Genomic DNA, 16580 nt, shown 5'->3' on the forward strand with positions numbered 1-16580 from the left:
TTTTTTGATGAAAAGCAACGTAAAATTAATATTCTTTAAAAAAACATAATAATCGTAACAACCATTGTTCGCATTTTATTCAATAAATATTTTTATCTGGAAATATGGTTTTGTTAAAGTTTATCTGGAAATTTTTTTTTTTTTTTGGATGCTCAGCATGCCCAAGCATTACGTTCTGGTTACGGCTCTGATTCAATTTCGGTTTTTCCTCATGTTGCCCATTGCTGACTATAGTTATTGTGTTGTGACGAGAACGCTATCGAAATCGCAAGTATCTCTGTACACCAACACTCATACTCACATCATTGTGTAGTGTTGTTGTTTCCATCAGTTTTTTTCCTTCTCCATGCCCGTTTAATAAAACAAAAAGCTAACGAGCAAAAAAAATGTGGGCACAAAAAAGAAAGGAAAAAATATCGAATCGCTAAATATTATAATAATAATACTATCCAGTTCTAACATTCAAACCATGCCTAAATTCATACTGCACACATATATATACCGCAAAAAATGCCATACAGCAAGTGTACAACACGGTACAACCAGAATTTTCTGGGTTTGATTGCTGCTGTCGTCGTCGTCGTCGCCGTTTTTTCCTTTCTCCTTTTTTTCTGTAGGATATTCCGTGTGAGTTGTGTGTGTGTGTTTTTTGGCGCTTTTTGTTGCTATTTTCTTTACGTATGCGCGCACTTTATGTATCGAGACCGCTTTAAATAGAGCCACCATGCACTCTTTGTACGTTATACAAGTACATGACTTTGTCGGGTCGACAGAGAGAGAGATATGTAAGGAAGGCTACATACCATGTTGTTTTTTTGGATGATGTTTTGTTGTTGTTGCTGCTTCTGCTGCTGTTGTTGGAGCCCCTCAGTAAATTCAATGCCCAAAAATATATACGGTGCGCCTATCATTACATTGCCTCTCAATTGATGGTAAGAAGCACCGAAATAAAATGGATTCGCCGTAATATGTGAGCCGATCCACAGAATAATAAGTATCATCGTATAGACAAATATTTGTGATGTTTAGACTGCGAAATGAAGAAAAAAGAGAGGAGAAGATGAAGACGAGGAGAGAGAACGAGAAAACGAGAATTCGATGGGCCAAGAACACACTGGCCACAAGAAATTGAATTAGATGACATTCAAAACCGCACACATGCTTCTCCAGCCCCAAGTCTCAGATTCATTCTCATCCAACTCGCTTTGAGACTTAGAACGAAACAATTTGCTTAGATGAAAATTATTCCGCACTTTTAAGAGTTTGATACTGGAACAAAACGGATCCAGTGGTTTCTGCTGAGGTTTCTTTAATGGCTTCGCATATATTTTCTTCTGTGCCAAGAGGCGAATGTGTGTTATGTGTATGGTGGTCTTATCGAATAAGTTAGGGCATTGGCAACCACAGTCACAACAAGAAAAACGACTCACATACAAGAAAGTACCAAAACAAATTAACCACCAATTTCGTTAATTAAACGCGGTTATTCGAAACGAAATTGCAAATGCAAAGTACTCGACCGAAATTTTGTAGTCGAAAAAAAGATTCATCATTCAAACGTCACTCCAATGCCCAGAATATTTTCAAACACAATTTGTTGCTAACGCTTTTTCAATTCGATTTTATAGCGTCATTTCTTCTTGTCAGATGTTCCATCTATTTTATATGCTTTCGAATTGAATTCCTGGAATAACGTCTACGATTTTACATTTGCACATTTCACCTGAAAAATGCATGTTCAGGCATTTACACGTCGATTTCTAGTATATCGATCGATTAGTCGTTATACCATCTTTTTTATTTTTTCTAGAACGGACCAAAATTTTAACATTTTTATTTGTATTTTGAAATTCATTTTTTTCGAGTTGCATCAAGTTGGTGTATGGGCTGTTTCTCCAATTAAACTTGATGCAAATTGTCAGCTGAGTAACAAACACATTAGACGAGACTCAAACCACATGGCTAAAGTTCTTGTGTGAACTTGAACTTCCCGGTGTGCAAGTTAGAGTTGTGCAAGCAAATCAAATTTTTGCTTTTCGAAACACTTACGTTGGATTTAATTTGAAAAATTGATTTAATTTGCTCGATGGTAAAATCAAATAAAAAATTGTTCCATTTTCAAATGCCGTCAATAATTTTCTTTTTCTTTTCAAAAGTCACAAGCCGGCAACTCCCAAATCAATTCAAATTCTCTCACTTTTTAGTATTTCCCGATGCCATTTGCACTTGCAGCGCCACTACTAGCAAACATCACAACTGTTTGATTCATCATTGTTTTGAATGGTTGTCAACCGAAGAACTGTTTTAGCGCGTCTTCGTCAGATGCGTGTGTGTTTTGCTTTGTTTGGAGGGAGGGCCAACAAAAACATTTTTTTTCTTCCGCATTTTCGGCAAATTTTTTCGTAACTGAAAATTAAAATGGATTCCGAAGATACTGTGATAACGTGTGCCGTGAGCTTGGATTGGTTGAATGCACAAGGGATAAGTGTTCGGAAAATTACCCACAAATTGGCCACATTGCGTCTCATTCGAAGCGATACACGTGAACTCTTTGTTGAAGTGAGCACCGAAAAGGGACCGACCACCGCACGTTTGCTGCTCAAAGACATTCTGGTGCACAAAAAGTTCATGAGCGAAGGTAAAGCGAGCATCAAATTCAATCGGGACAAATGTATGCTGTACGCATCCAATGCACCACCGGGTTTGTTGATGAATTTTCTACGAACATTGTTCATTAAAATGACTTCAGCAAATGGAGCGAATGGAAATGGAACGGGCAAAGTGCAAGATGTTCGAACTCGAATGCTTAGTGAAAATCCATGCAAATTCGATGATATCAGCCCAGTGACGAATTTGGAATTGGCTAGAGCCAAAAAATTTGCCGGTCTATCGAGAGCAACACCAACCACACCATCACCGCCATCGAAGAAACGTAAATTTGACCAAGTTGGAAGCGATGCAAAAGGTGAATCAAACGCGAAGGGAAATTTGATGAAAAAAGCCAATGTTGAACAACCGATTGAAGTTGAACCACAAATTCGATTGAATGACGAACAAAATGAGGTGCTCAGAGCCTGCATTAATGGGAAAAATGTCTTCTTCACTGGAAGTGCCGGAACGGGCAAAAGTTTTCTTTTGAAGAAAATTATCTCGGTTTTGCCACCCGATGGTACGATGATTATTCTTTGGAATTTCGCATGAACATATAAAACTAATGGGAAATGCATTGTTTCTAGGTACCGTTGCTACAGCATCGACTGGTGTTGCTGCTTGCTTGATTGGTATGTGCAACAATACACAGTAGCAATGTAACGCTATTTGCTGACATGAGTGTTTTGTTGTTGTTTTGGTTTACAGGCGGTGTAACGTTACATTCATTCTGCGGAATTGGAGCCGGTGACGCTGGTTTGCAACGGTGCATCGACTTAGCCACTCGTCCGGCATCAGCACAAGCATGGCGCAAGTGCAAACGGCTTATTATTGACGAAATATCCATGGTGGATGGTGAATATTTTGAGGTTAGTGAGAATTTTCTTGAATTCTTTGAAAAAGTTTTTTTTTTCTTCTTCAAAAGAATTTTTTTCTTCGCTTGAATGAAAACCAAAATAGTTGACGTCCATTTTTTTTCGATCAAAATTTGAACACGAGCACATTTTTTGATGTTAAGTTTTTTAGCGATCGTTGATTTCAATTTTTCGTCGCATTAAAAACATTCCGGTCTACTTTTCAGAAAATCGAGGCAGTTGCCCGAAACGTTCGACGAAATGACAAGCCATTTGGTGGTATCCAATTGATTTTGTGTGGTGATTTTCTGCAATTGCCGCCGGTCATCAAAACTGCGTATGCATCGCAACAATCTCAGTCCAAGCGTTTCTGTTTCCAAACCGAAACTTGGCTCAAAGTGATTTCGGTTTCCTACGAACTGAAACAAGTTCATCGGCAAAAAGACAGCGAATTTATTCGAATTTTGAATTTCCTTCGTGTGGGTCACGTAAATGACGAAATAGCCAAGCGCTTGATGGCCACCTCAAAGCAAAAGATCGAAAGTAATGGCGTTTTGGCAACTCAGTTGTGCTCGCACACAAATGACTCGAATTTGATCAACGAATCCAAATTGTCCAATCTCAAAACGGAGGAACGGGTCTTTGAAGCTCAAGACAGTGATTCATCGTATACAAAGCAGCTAGATAGTCAAGTGATGGCACCGTCACGATTGACGCTAAAAATTGGTGCTCAAGTGATGCTCTTGAAAAATATCAACGTCTCCGAAGGTTTGGTCAATGGGGCTCGCGGTGTGGTCAGTGGATTCACTACCAACGGTGGGCTGCCAATTATCAAATTGAAGAATAACAAGCAATACACGGCAAAGCCGGAGAAATGGATCATCAAAACACCAGGTTTGTATACCTTTTAGAACGGAATTATTGTCTCATTTTTTACTTTTTCTTCCCTTTCTTTTCCTATTTGGAAGAAGCTATTTCAATTTTTTTTCATTCGAAATTCTTGAAAACAAACAACTCGTTGAGCAAATGATTTTGAAATATGATCTAATTTTTACCCATTTTTCTCTATTTCTAGCTGGAACATTGATAACACGAAAGCAAATTCCGTTGAAGCTCGCTTGGGCGTTTTCAATTCACAAATCACAAGGACTGACACTAGATTGTGTTGAGATGTCTCTGTCAAAAGTATTCGAAGCTGGTCAAGCGTACGTGGCACTGTCGCGAGCACAAAGTTTGGATAGCATTCGAATTTTGGACTTCGACATGAAGCAAGTATGGGCTGACCCGGATGTGTTGCGCTTCTACAAAATGTTCCGTCGACAGCTACATGATCAAACATTGATTCCTCTCGGAGGGCGATCAAGAAGCGCAAACGATGTCAAGGCTAAATCCACTTTAGCTAAGCTCAAGAAGAGTCTTATGGATCAACCTCTTGTAAATATTTGCTAAAAAGAGAGGCTCTCATCAACATATTCTGTATTACCATTTCATTCATTAGATAGAATTTTTGAATTTTCGCTCAGATTTGTATTTATAGAAAAAAGTAGCCGAATTTTAATAGAAAATATTTATAAATAATTTGTAGAAAAATGCAAAGAAAATCTTAATTATGATTGACCTCAGAAACGACTGAATAAAGAATTCATATCTTTTCAATAAGTGACTAAAAACAACGAAAATTTCCATTTTTTTTCATCATTTTATTTATCAGATTTGCTTAATTTTACCAAAATATTGGATCTACTAGTATTCTTGTATTTCATCGGTAACACCATTTGCTGGCGGTGAGCAAAATGGGAAATTCGACCAGATTTTCAGTTGTCTGAGTCAGCTGATTCAACTGCAAGGTCTTTTCGGCCGCTACCAATCTTACCGTGCCGACGTTCCCAGATAAGTCTATGCTTTTGTTTCATAAAGGCAGCTACAGCTGTTCCGTAAAATCCTAAATCACCGTCTGTGAAACGAGAATTGATGGAATTAGCAGATGAAATGATCAATCTCTTTGGAAAAAAACACTTCGTTTCAAAGTGAATTGGCTTCGAATCGGAGTTTTCCATCTTTTTCAACATTTTAAACCCCCATTTTTAATTGAACTCACATTTGGAAAACCAATTGGCTTCGGCTCTTTGATAGTATTCCCAGAGTGGTGTGCATTTTTCGACATGATCTGGTGTTTCATAGGCAACACAATCTTCGAAGCGTTGACGTAAAATGCTCAAAATTTCATTGTCGACTAATTTATCGCGTCTGAATTGCATATTGGCTTCATGATAACAGCATGGATCGTCCATGTAGCATTGATCAATCGTTGGTACACGACGGAATTTCTGATGATACCATGGATATTGTTTTTGGTTTGGTGTAACAACCGTTTCTATAAAATTGGAATACAAACAAAAAGTGTGGTTAGGTAATATGCGTAGCTCGTATTATGTAATTTGCACTGACGTACAATGAAAAGAAGATTTGGACCAATTTTACAATGGATTCAAAGTTAAATCTCAATGGTAATGCTTAGACCAAACCTTTTTCGAAGACGATGAATCGAATGACACGGAAAATAATTCAAAATACGGAAAATATATCACGATAATACCTCTGAACCAAACAACAGGACCCTCCAATACATTGCATGCACGATTTACCATTCGCTCGATAACGTTACGGGCTGGCGCTTCCTCCGGCATTTTCAATTAATTTCCTTTTTTCGTCCAATGCCAACAATAAAATACAAGAAAAACAAAACTTTCGAATGCAAACCCGAAAGGAAAAGAAACTTTTGCGTTTTGCCTACAATGTTTTCGTTCGGAGTGATGGAAAAAATTATGTCAAATGTCAAAATTATCAGCTGTCACGTAGCTCGTTCAATTCCTGTACTTTGTATTTTTTCCGTCGCTGGGGAAATTGGCGCTGTATTTTGATTTACTCCCAGAGAGAAACAACGTTTCTTATTTGAACGGAGAGATTTTTTTCTCTTCACACATGTGCGAAGTAATTGTGTCAAATTTCGGTGCAGAGACATTCCTAAAGAACAGTTTCTTCTGCGAATGAAAATGGTGAATAAAACAGAAATCGAATTTAAAATGATTTCAAAAATTGCAGATGAGGAACTTTATCGAATCAGCATGTTTATTACAAATTGTTTGTTTGTTGACATTCGTTTGGGTTGATGATGCAGTGTAGTTTTTGCTATGGCCATCTTAAATGATGGTTTATGTTATATCAGTCCATAATGTACGATTCGTTTCTTCATGATTCTTTTCATTCAGAAATGCACTACTTTTGTTTGTATCAGCCTCAATTCAAGCGAAATTTCTATGATATTATTTATGTGCACCATAAACACCTTAGCAAAAAACGACATCAACAATTAAATTAGATTTTGAAATACTTTTCAATGGAGTTTTTTAAAGATTCAAAATATGTAGATCAAAAAGATTTTTCGTGAGTAAATTTGTACAAGCCAAAAATGATTTTTAGTCTATGAAATATGCATATATTTTTCGACAAAAATTGATCATCAAAATAGAAAAAAAAACTTCTATTCGAAGCTCAACACAAGCGTCAAACTCATGTTGAATCAAAATAAAGCCTTATATCTTCTATCAACTATTTGCGCATTAAAGCCTTTCTTGTGTTATTAAAATAGCGATTATGTTTTTATACGTCGAAGGATCGACAGGTTGTTATCAATTTGACGACGGTTAGGATTTGGGCTCTTTGCAGGTTGGACGCATTCGTTCATCTGTTCGGTGCAAGATCAAGGTTTACACGAAAAAAAATTTGAATGTCGCACTTTGATTGACAAGCAATGACGTGTCAACCGATTAATGCTATCAGATCCATCCTTAAGCTAAATTATCTATCTCAATTTCATGTCGATAATTTAAAGTATACTTAATTTCTATTGCGATTCGGGTCTCGATCATCAATGAAACAACATTCAATTGAGCCAACTGAAAACCAAGAAGAAATCTAAAATTAAAAAAAAAATCAAATCACTCAAGAAACCGAAGACTGAAATATTAAAAAAGAAACAAAGAAAAAGACTGAAATATAAAGAAAAAATCTAGACAAAAGTGTTCAAACGATAAAAAATCGAACTGAAATCATATAATTTTCTCAAGTTATTTTCAATTTATTCAATTTTTTTTTAAATTTAACAGATTTGTTCTTAGAACAAAAAACAAAACACAAAAAAAAACACCAAAATAAAGTTGGATGTTAAACGATAAGAAAGCGTTTTTTTTTTCTTTCTCTTTTTCATTTTTGGTAGATTTAATATCTTTTCTACTGATACAACTTAAACAATACAATTTAAATGCTAATGAATTTCCAAATGGTTTTGTTTTTGTTTCCTTTTTTTCGTTGAGAATGATTGGATAAATATCAAGGGAATTTCGAACGAAACTCGAATTTAGCAGTCTGATGAAATTGTTCTAATGAATTCGTACAGTTAAACGGCATTTTTCTAGGTTTTTTTTTGTTTTCTAAACCGCAATATATCTGGGATTGCTTTGAATAACATAATCACAGCGGTTTCAAAGAATTTGTTTTTTCTCAAGTTTCTTTCTGTAAATGCGCCTTAAAACTATTACCGCTGTTTCAAGTGAACGAGACACAGGGTAAAACAATGTTTTTGTATGGATAGATACTTGTTGCTAAAATCTAGGATTTTCAGTTTCGCAAATGAGGTGTTGAGATGAAATTGTATGCTTTGCAATTGAAAGCATGGTGTTTAAAGGTCCATATCAAATTGTTGGTCATCGCATGACTTATGCGTTGGTGGGCTTCGGCTGATCGAGCTTGGATACGTTGGTGGGCTTCGACTGATCGCGCTTGGATATCTATTGGTGTTGCTGTTGCCGCTGAGCTTTGACATCGGCACATTTTTGTTGCCACGCACCAAACAGCTTGGCACCGATGGTGGAGTACGAGCCAATGGCGAATTTTTGAGATTCATCAAGAAAGCACGTTCGTAAATGATACGAGTACCTGTGCAGAAAAAAAAGAGGAACAAAAATTATTAGACTTTGCGTTAAAAATGGTTACGAAATGAAAATGTTGGTATGATTAAGGCAGGCGATCTGACAAAAAGCTTACTAAATAGGACCGATGCGATAAATAATCTATCAGTCTAATTGATAAGCGAAAAGTACACCAACAACATGTGATCTCTATTTGAACAACACAAAATTTTCGCGTAACACGAAAACACAAATAGGAATGATTGCAAAACACTAGCTAACCACAATTTATTTCCTTTTTTCATGCGTCTCAATATGTTCCGTTCATGTGAATGTATTTGTGCATGTGTATATGCAATATATATCTGAGTGAGAGCGCATTCAGGTTCAAGTTATACATAAATTTTGTTTTTTTTTTTTGAAATTGAGTTGTATTGGATTTGATCATCTGTTACGTAGTTCATCGAACTGAACGAGTGAGCGCATTTAGAATCGGACGACCAAAACGACATCAAATGGCGCAAAATGTTCGCCAACCCACACGTTTGTTTACGTCTCTCGTCAAAACGAGCGTTAACTTCATTATCATAATATACAACTTTATTTGCTGTTGTTTTTCGATCATCGAAACGAATGACGAATCATGGTGAACGTGCTTAAAGTCTCCTTCAATAATAAATTGTAAATCAAACAAAAATATTTTTTTGTCAGCACTCGAGACAAATTGATGATAGACAAATGGTTGAAAATCTAATGATAGTCAAATCCTGTGCAGCTTTTCGTCGAATTACTGCGATGACGTGCTAAACGAGTCGCTTTCTAATTTTATCCAATGCAATTTTCGGGTTTTCTTTTTCAACGAAACATTTTTCGTTCCTCGCTTGAGTGCCAAATCATCATCATTCAAATGGATGCCAAAACAACATTTTCTTGGTAATTGTATGAATGTTTGATTCAAAGAACGTTTTTCTCGTGAAATCGGAATTCAAGCCATCGAAATTGAATACAGAAGAGATTTAAAAAGAAATATATTCTAAGAAAGCATTTGGATTCATCTACTTGATTGTGGATGAAATTCGAGGAGAAAGAAGAATAAATGAAAAATTTCAACTTTTACCAAAAAAAAAACTAATGGGCAAAACACAAATTTTGTAGAAAACCCAAAGAAATAAACAAAAAACAAGTTTAACGGAAAAAAACGTTCGGGAGGAAATCTTAGAAGCCGGGTGCTTGACAGTTTCGAGAATATGGTTAAAAAAAAATAGTGTGTAGAAAAAAAAACAGCTGATTTTGGCCGCTGATACCATAAAATTCCCCTGAATGTTAACATTTAATCAGGTATTGTTGATGTTGCTGCTATTCACTCACACCCGCTCTGGATATACACAGACGAGCACGCACGTATAACATCCACGTTGCCCCACATTCGGAATTGCGCATTTAAAAATAACAGAAAGGAGAATGGAAACTTGGCACACACGCTCTTTCCAACACGAGCAACCAAATCTCAATTCCAAAAGCACTTCATTTGTTCTATCCACAAAAACAACAACAACAACAACATTGCTAGGTTTGTTGGTGCGTATTTGCTGGGAAGAAAAAAGAGTTTCTTTTAAAACATACTTTTTTTGTATCAGAGCAACACACTATATTCTCAATTCATCCACATTCGCGTGTTTAATGCGCGATGGTCTTTTTTTTCATTTGCAAAAAAAAAATTTACAACACGAGAATACTTTTCATTTCATTTCGCACCGATTTATTCGCCGAGCAATGGATTAATTTACGACTTGGTCACTACTACGTATGATGCGTATGTTGGAACGAGACTCAAATACGGGACACCGCATAATGTGAAACACGCGCCGAGCATATATTCGACATTAGATTCTCTCGCATCGAACAAGTACGCATTTAAATTGATTGACGTTTCGAATTACTTGATGCTAATTTTGAAACGCATGGAACAGCACAGAAATAGTCGGCGCGTTTTATTTCTTTTTCTTTTTGATGTACATTTGGAAAACGATTTCATTCACGTGTCTATATTTTTCTCCTAATTTACGTACTTAATGCGTTGCGACGTAAATAAACATCATGAGGGTAAGTGCGATTGTAAATCATGCAATTTACGACCGGCACTAATACCATTCACAAGGGTCAACAGGTCATTAAGTTGCGGTAATATAAAAAAATTAATAAATTGCCAGATCGATTGCCTCAATCATCAATACCGAATTTTTATTTTTTCATCGAGGGAATTTTTTTTTTTAGGATCATCGTCGATGAAATATTTGTTTTACGATGATAAAATTGATTTGTGTCGTGATTGTTGAGAAATTTACCTCCTGGAGTAGTTGAGTACAAGGTGCCACCGGGTGTTGATGAGTAGACATCGGGCAGTTGGTTTGGATCGTGGATCAAGACTTTCTTCGATGGAATCGATTGAGCGTGTGATGCGCACAAATTGCGGGCCATTGGTGATGCAGACATTTTGCTTCCTTTTTTTAAAAAATAACTTTTGACTTGAATTTATCGGAGATTATTTGCTTTTAATCGTTTATCGACGATTTAAGTGTAACGATTGCTTTAAATCGGGTTAAAAACCACTTTTATTCAAAATTCGAAATTGCACTTGACAAAAAAATTCTCTTTCTATTTTTGAGCTGTTGAAAAATTATTTCGTTTAATTCACACGATAGATTTTATCCGTTGGATAGCGCGCGAGCGACAAAATAAATCACAAAAATTTGTGCAGATTAAAAAGAAGAATTCAATTTGATTCTAAGTTGTGAGAGACTATTGTCGCCTAACTTTGCTGCTATAATGTGGAGCTCCTTCCAAACGAGTGTTTGAACGCAAACTAAACTTCCGAGTAGGTGATGTACGAGCATTTAAAGTGAGCGCCGCATCAATGTGTTTGTTTTTTTTTTGTTCTCGTTCGCTCACTCCATCCACAACAAACACCACAACGAAGCGTGTACACATACTGTAATGCGCACACACAGAGAAGAGAAATTATCACATCATGAGTATGCGACAGAACAACAACACTCACTCATGTGGCAACGAATTCGATATAGCCAGAATGTAAACATGCTCACGCTCACAACGTGCTGTGTTGTTTTCGTAATTTGTTTTTTTTCTTTCTTCTTTCCTCACTTATTCAGTTTTTTTTTTCGACTTTCATTTCAAGCATTCTATGAATATTGACTATCTAACGTTGAACTTTCTGCGCATAAAAATGTATCTTGGTTTTGAAGCAATTCTTGTTTTTTCTGTTTTTATTCCACATATTAGCACAGTTTCAATGTTTTCGTGTGTGTGTGTATGTGTGTGTATGAGTGTATGGTGAGTGTGTGGTGGACTGCAGCTGAAGTGTGGTTTTGTTGGGAGACAGGAACCTTTATTTTTCTTGTCATTCATGAGTAAACAGAATGTGTGCTTTCTGCGAGTGAGAATAAAACGAATATCTAGTTCAATCAAATAAAATGTACCGGCATACCGAAGTATATGCTATATCGCTCTCGCTGTTCGTTATATACTTGAATTGATACGAATGCTGTCGTGCCGAATGCTGCGTAGTCAAATCACGTCCGCTGTGTAATCAGCCTCATATATGCATAATCATATATACTATATACACACATGTCACTGTATAGATATTCATTTTTTTCTTCCTTTCGCTATACGATATGGCACCACACTTTGTCCTTCCACACGTACAACAACAACAGCAACAAAGAAAAAGAGTTGAATTTCTTTATTTATTTTTTTCATTTCACATGTGCTTCGACTCTTTCTCATTCGGAGTCTCACATCGATTCGTTGGACTATGAATTCTTTTTCACTCAATTTGCATACAAATTGATCAATTAAATTCCATTTTCTGTTCCGTATTTGTTCTCGTTAGTACTTCTTCTATGTCTATTTTTCGATCGCATGAATAACAAAGAAGGTATTCCATTATTGTACTACCGCCGTCGATTTCGCTACCAAAAATAGCCTAAAGCTTATTTTCGTGTAAATGAAACGCTAACCAATTCAATCCAATTGCTTCGCACTCGATTGAAGTGTATTGAATGTAATTCAGTTATTCTAACCATTACAATACACACACGTTGACACGTTGTATATCCATACGGTTCGCACGATATCAAATCAACTGCGTAGTTAATAAAAATGTTGACCATTTTTTTTGTCTCAATCTCGCGTTGCTCTCCTTTTTTCATTCACATTGCACACCAATGGCGTTGACTTATCGCCCATTCACACTGTTGCCTCAGAGTGAACGAACAGAAAAAAACATCGCATATATGAACCATTGCGACAAACAAATTACCTCAGAATATTTTAGTTTTAAAGTGCAACATAAAGTTTTTACAACATATGGAGTTGTTGTTGTAAACTCTATATAAAATTTCATATTGCACTTTGAAACTAAAACATTCTGAGGGAATTTGTTTGTCGCAACGGTTCATATATCCATATCACGATATATATATACTAGTACCACATGTATATCATGCATGATATATACATATTTGTAATCATTTGTTTAGTTAAGGCAGCGAAGCACATAAGGCTTGGATAAGTTCATGCTTGCATTTCATGATCATTCAATAAAAGACGGAATGCATATAAACGTGTACATTGTTTGGAGCTTCGGTGGCGAAGCCTTCGTTTATATGCGAAATACGGCTGTGTGCAAAAACAAATCACATAAAAGTCGGTATTTGGATAAACAATTATTGCAACGAATGTAGCATTGAATTGAGAAATGAGCTACGGCCCCATATGCAAAGTCCAACACTGCACCACAAAAAACTGACTCGGAAACTCAGTGGAAGTCACTGATCCGATATATTCATTTACTCAACAAATTATACACGCTGGCTACTTGCTCGTTTTTTCACTTTCAATTCAATTTGAACGCGCAAGCACGAAGAAATCGGTTTGCATTTAAATATGTTCAATGAAATTTTCCATCCAGCTGATTAAACCCATAACTACTTTTATTTGCATTTTAAATCTATTGTCACACAAAGGAAGAATTTCTGTCTTTCATTTCTTGGATTCGTGGTGAATTGCTAAGTATGGACCAACGGCAGAAAAAATGGGGTGACGGATCAGTTTGGACGCTTCAGAGGAAAAACCAAGCGTGGCTGCTTGTCAATTCATTGATATGCATCAGCCAGAAATAAATTGTTCTAAACAAATGAAAGCAAAACCATTTGTCTAGCACAGAGTTGGGCGAGTGACAACAAAACGAGATCAAATCATAACAAAATAAGAGTTGTTTGCCGCAGATGCGATAAGTAGAAATAATAAAAGTTGTTTACATCCAAAGTGCTAAGTATGCCCATCTCAGCTAGAACCGGCTGTAGCCAATTGCCGTGTGTGCCAGACACACATTCCGCACAACGATCGGTCCCAGCAACAATGTATTTTATTGAAAAGTGAAACCACATCATCGCATATGAAATTTGAATTGTACACGAGCAAATATTTGATCAAAAACAAAAAACGCGATTCTTGGGCAAGCACTTACATTTATGCATGATTCTTCTTTTTTTGCTATTAGAATTGAAAACTTTTGATCGCGGTATGTTTTATTTATTGAATTAATTTGCATATTCGATTATTCGCTGGGCGCGAAGACGTTTAAATCGACAAATTATGACACAAGATGTGTAAATCGAGTGCGCGAGCGCAAGCGCTCGTCTAATCAATCTGAACATTAGATTCAGTTGACCATATCGACGGATTATCAATAATAATTAATGAATTCCAATCACTTCTTATACAATCCATGTGCCAGACCATGCGATGTGTTTTTGATACCGGCATTCATAATTTTTCCACTGCCACAAACGACTTGGGTTATTATATCTGTCTTTGATCATAACAACTAGATAAATGTGTGCTTAATAATGAATTCATTAAAATTTTAATCTGTTGGCTGTGTGGAGTGTGTGTGCGTGCGTGTAAATAAGCGCGAAACTCATCGAATATTTCGAGATTGTGCCATCACACGTATCACATGCTGATCTCAATACGTATGTTGTATATACAACGACTATGTGTTCGCACTCATAATAATCGCGTTAAATCCTATCGCGCGAAAAAAAACCGGGTGCGCATGTTTGGCTTGTGTGTTGTTGTTGTGTATTTTTCCTCGTGTCTAATAATTTAATTCTTCAGCCATTTCGCCTGTTCTTCTTCGCATTTCGTGCTATTTTCATATTTTTTTCGTTCTCGTCTGTCGGTCAAAATACTGCAACATTTGAATCCTATTTCATAATACACTGTTTTAGATCGGCTATTCGTGCGCATTTGGACACACAAAAAAAATGATTTATACAAAATCAGCAAAACACGTGTCAACGTCTTTTGCCACCTCTTCACTAAAAGACTGATGTGGAGATAATATTGCGGCCATTCACGTTTGTCATTTCATTTTCGACCAAAACAGCATCAATTTCTTATTTTCAGTCAAAAGTTCAGTTTGGTTTTCTTTCAAAATATCATCAATTTTGACTAAAATACGAACATACGTCACAAGCCATATTTTGGAGCATTATTATTCTTGGATTGATTTACATTTATTGAAAAAAAAAAACACCCAACTCCAAAATCGGATGGGTTTCGGTGACACTGTCACACTTGGAAATGATCGTGTTTATTTTTTACGCAGAGCCAATGAATTGAATTTGAATTTGAATGGGATTGACTTTTTATGAGCCATTCATAAGTAAGACCATAAATGGCACCTCCAGCGATTATCGCATCCAAAATAGATAATGAAAACAATGTCGTGATCAATTTGTAGTATTCCAAGACGTGTAGAGCTATTGTTTACTTGTATGATTTTGATTCAATTGTTTAATCTATTTGCCGGTGATTTATCTTTGGTATATGATGGGCGACACGCAAGGGGAACATGCAGATTAGTTGAATAATCTAACATTGTTTTTCAACAGCGAACTTCCGGAAGATTTGGCGCATTTTTCCATTCTCATGGAAAAAAAAAGTCTCAAAGACACTTAAATTGAATATTGTTTTGGAATCATAGACACTTATTCATTCATTTATTTATGACTGTTTGATAATGTCATTCCATTGAGAATGTGCAATCAAGAATTATTCCGATAAAATGTATTCCGTCATTAAAACCACTCCATAGAAGAAAACAACAGAAAAGTAAACAATCAATCGAGTGTGTGTACGATCACTATTTTTAGGTAAAATGCGTATTTTAAGAACTTTCTAGTTATAAAGATGGTTTTTTTTGATAATCACAGAGCCAAATACAGCGAGATTAAAAACTACAGCAAACTAAAAATAGAGTCTGAATAAATAGCTATTGAACAGGCAATCACTATATCTTAACACTACTAACGCGATTCCAACGACTTGAGTCGATGAGTGCAAGTGATATGAATGTTCTTACTTAAGTTTTAAGAGAGAAGGGCCATAACACACACTTTAGGCGCATTTGTTTTAAAACCCTAATTAAATTTTATTGAGTCTATCCTTTTTTTTCAAAGTTGTACGCGTATTGCTCCACTCGTAAAAATGAATGTCATATTTTTGTTTTGCAATGCTTCGAAATGTTCAAACAAATCCTCGCAATGAGAACTCAACACATTTGAATTACACCGAGAGAAAAACATTTGCCTAAAGAAATGAGAGAAACTCAAACGCAACGTTTAAATGAGCATCATCTTTTAATGCGTTGTTAACCTAGAAACCACTGCAATGTTACAAAAATCGGATCGTTTTGGCTCGTAAACTGTTCAATGTTATTGTTTGAGTGTTTAAAATGTTTTTGAAAAGCCACAAACAACTCATGAAATAACTGGAAATTCGGCGTAAGAGAGAGAAAGAGAGGAGGAAGAGAGGAACACAGGGAAAAATCTCGAAAACACAATTTGTTTCTCAATGTTCTTTTGAGTAGATAGACTGCATTTTTAAGTGAACATTGAACTGCCCAACTGGGTGTTGAGTAGCCGAACTGAGATTGCCAAATGGATCTGGAATACTCATCAAATGGATCATTAGGCGTTTCAATTATAGTAATGCTTCCTTCTTGATTTATATCGAATGA

The 16580-nt window shown here is 36.1% G+C and overlaps 3 protein-coding genes across 3 annotated transcripts; 1 reads left to right on the forward strand and 2 right to left on the reverse strand.

Annotated features, from left to right (window-relative positions):
• The first annotated feature begins 2272 nt into the window (after positions 1 to 2272).
• On the forward strand, positions 2273 to 5173 carry LOC129565064 (ATP-dependent DNA helicase PIF1). Its single transcript, XM_055439422.1, has 5 exons — positions 2273 to 3169; positions 3237 to 3281; positions 3358 to 3518; positions 3731 to 4397; positions 4579 to 5173. The coding sequence occupies exons 1-5, from the start codon at positions 2419 to 2421 to the stop codon at positions 4950 to 4952; spliced, it is 1998 nt and encodes a 665-aa protein (XP_055295397.1). The 5' UTR covers positions 2273 to 2418; the 3' UTR covers positions 4953 to 5173.
• An 8-nt stretch (positions 5174 to 5181) lies between these two features.
• LOC129565065 (NADH dehydrogenase [ubiquinone] 1 beta subcomplex subunit 10) lies at positions 5182 to 6338 on the reverse strand. The gene is made up of 3 exons (XM_055439423.1): positions 6100 to 6338; positions 5602 to 5877; positions 5182 to 5457 (listed from the first exon to the last, which is right to left on the reverse strand). Exons 1-3 carry the CDS (start codon positions 6188 to 6190, stop codon positions 5318 to 5320), a joined length of 507 nt encoding a protein of 168 aa, XP_055295398.1. The 5' UTR covers positions 6191 to 6338; the 3' UTR covers positions 5182 to 5317.
• A 1279-nt stretch (positions 6339 to 7617) lies between these two features.
• On the reverse strand, positions 7618 to 13144 carry LOC129565066 (eukaryotic translation initiation factor 4E-binding protein). Its single transcript, XM_055439425.1, has 2 exons — positions 10816 to 13144; positions 7618 to 8498 (listed from the first exon to the last, which is right to left on the reverse strand). The coding sequence occupies exons 1-2, from the start codon at positions 10961 to 10963 to the stop codon at positions 8242 to 8244; spliced, it is 405 nt and encodes a 134-aa protein (XP_055295400.1). The 5' UTR covers positions 10964 to 13144; the 3' UTR covers positions 7618 to 8241.
• Between the last annotated feature and the right edge of the window lie 3436 nt (positions 13145 to 16580).

Source organism: Sitodiplosis mosellana, unplaced genomic scaffold (assembly GCF_009176505.1).
Source record: "Sitodiplosis mosellana isolate CC-2019 unplaced genomic scaffold, AAFC_SMos_1.0 Smas_scaffold_2, whole genome shotgun sequence".
Classification (NCBI taxonomy): Eukaryota; Metazoa; Arthropoda; class Insecta; order Diptera; family Cecidomyiidae; genus Sitodiplosis; species Sitodiplosis mosellana.

What these genes read in the sequence shown, in the direction of transcription:
- LOC129565064 (XM_055439422.1), top strand. Translation starts at nt 2,419, where the DNA reads ATGGATTCCGAAGATACTGTGATAACGTGTGCCGTGAGCTTGGATTGG. An exon ending in TGTTGCTGCTTGCTTGATTG is followed by an intron (nt 3,282 to 3,357) that starts GTATGTGCAACA and finishes TTTGGTTTACAG; the next exon opens with GCGGTGTAACGTTACATTCA. An exon ending in TGGATGGTGAATATTTTGAG is followed by an intron (nt 3,519 to 3,730) that starts GTTAGTGAGAAT and finishes TCTACTTTTCAG; the next exon opens with AAAATCGAGGCAGTTGCCCG.
- LOC129565065 (XM_055439423.1), bottom strand. Translation starts at nt 6,190, where the DNA reads ATGCCGGAGGAAGCGCCAGCCCGTAACGTTATCGAGCGAATGGTAAAT. An exon ending in TCCTGTTGTTTGGTTCAGAG is followed by an intron (nt 5,878 to 6,099) that starts GTATTATCGTGA and finishes CCAATTTTATAG; the next exon opens with AAACGGTTGTTACACCAAAC. An exon ending in AGCCAATTGGTTTTCCAAAT is followed by an intron (nt 5,458 to 5,601) that starts GTGAGTTCAATT and finishes CTCGTTTCACAG; the next exon opens with ACGGTGATTTAGGATTTTAC.
- LOC129565066 (XM_055439425.1), bottom strand. Translation starts at nt 10,963, where the DNA reads ATGTCTGCATCACCAATGGCCCGCAATTTGTGCGCATCACACGCTCAA. An exon ending in GTACTCAACTACTCCAGGAG is followed by an intron (nt 8,499 to 10,815) that starts GTAAATTTCTCA and finishes TTTTCTGCACAG; the next exon opens with GTACTCGTATCATTTACGAA.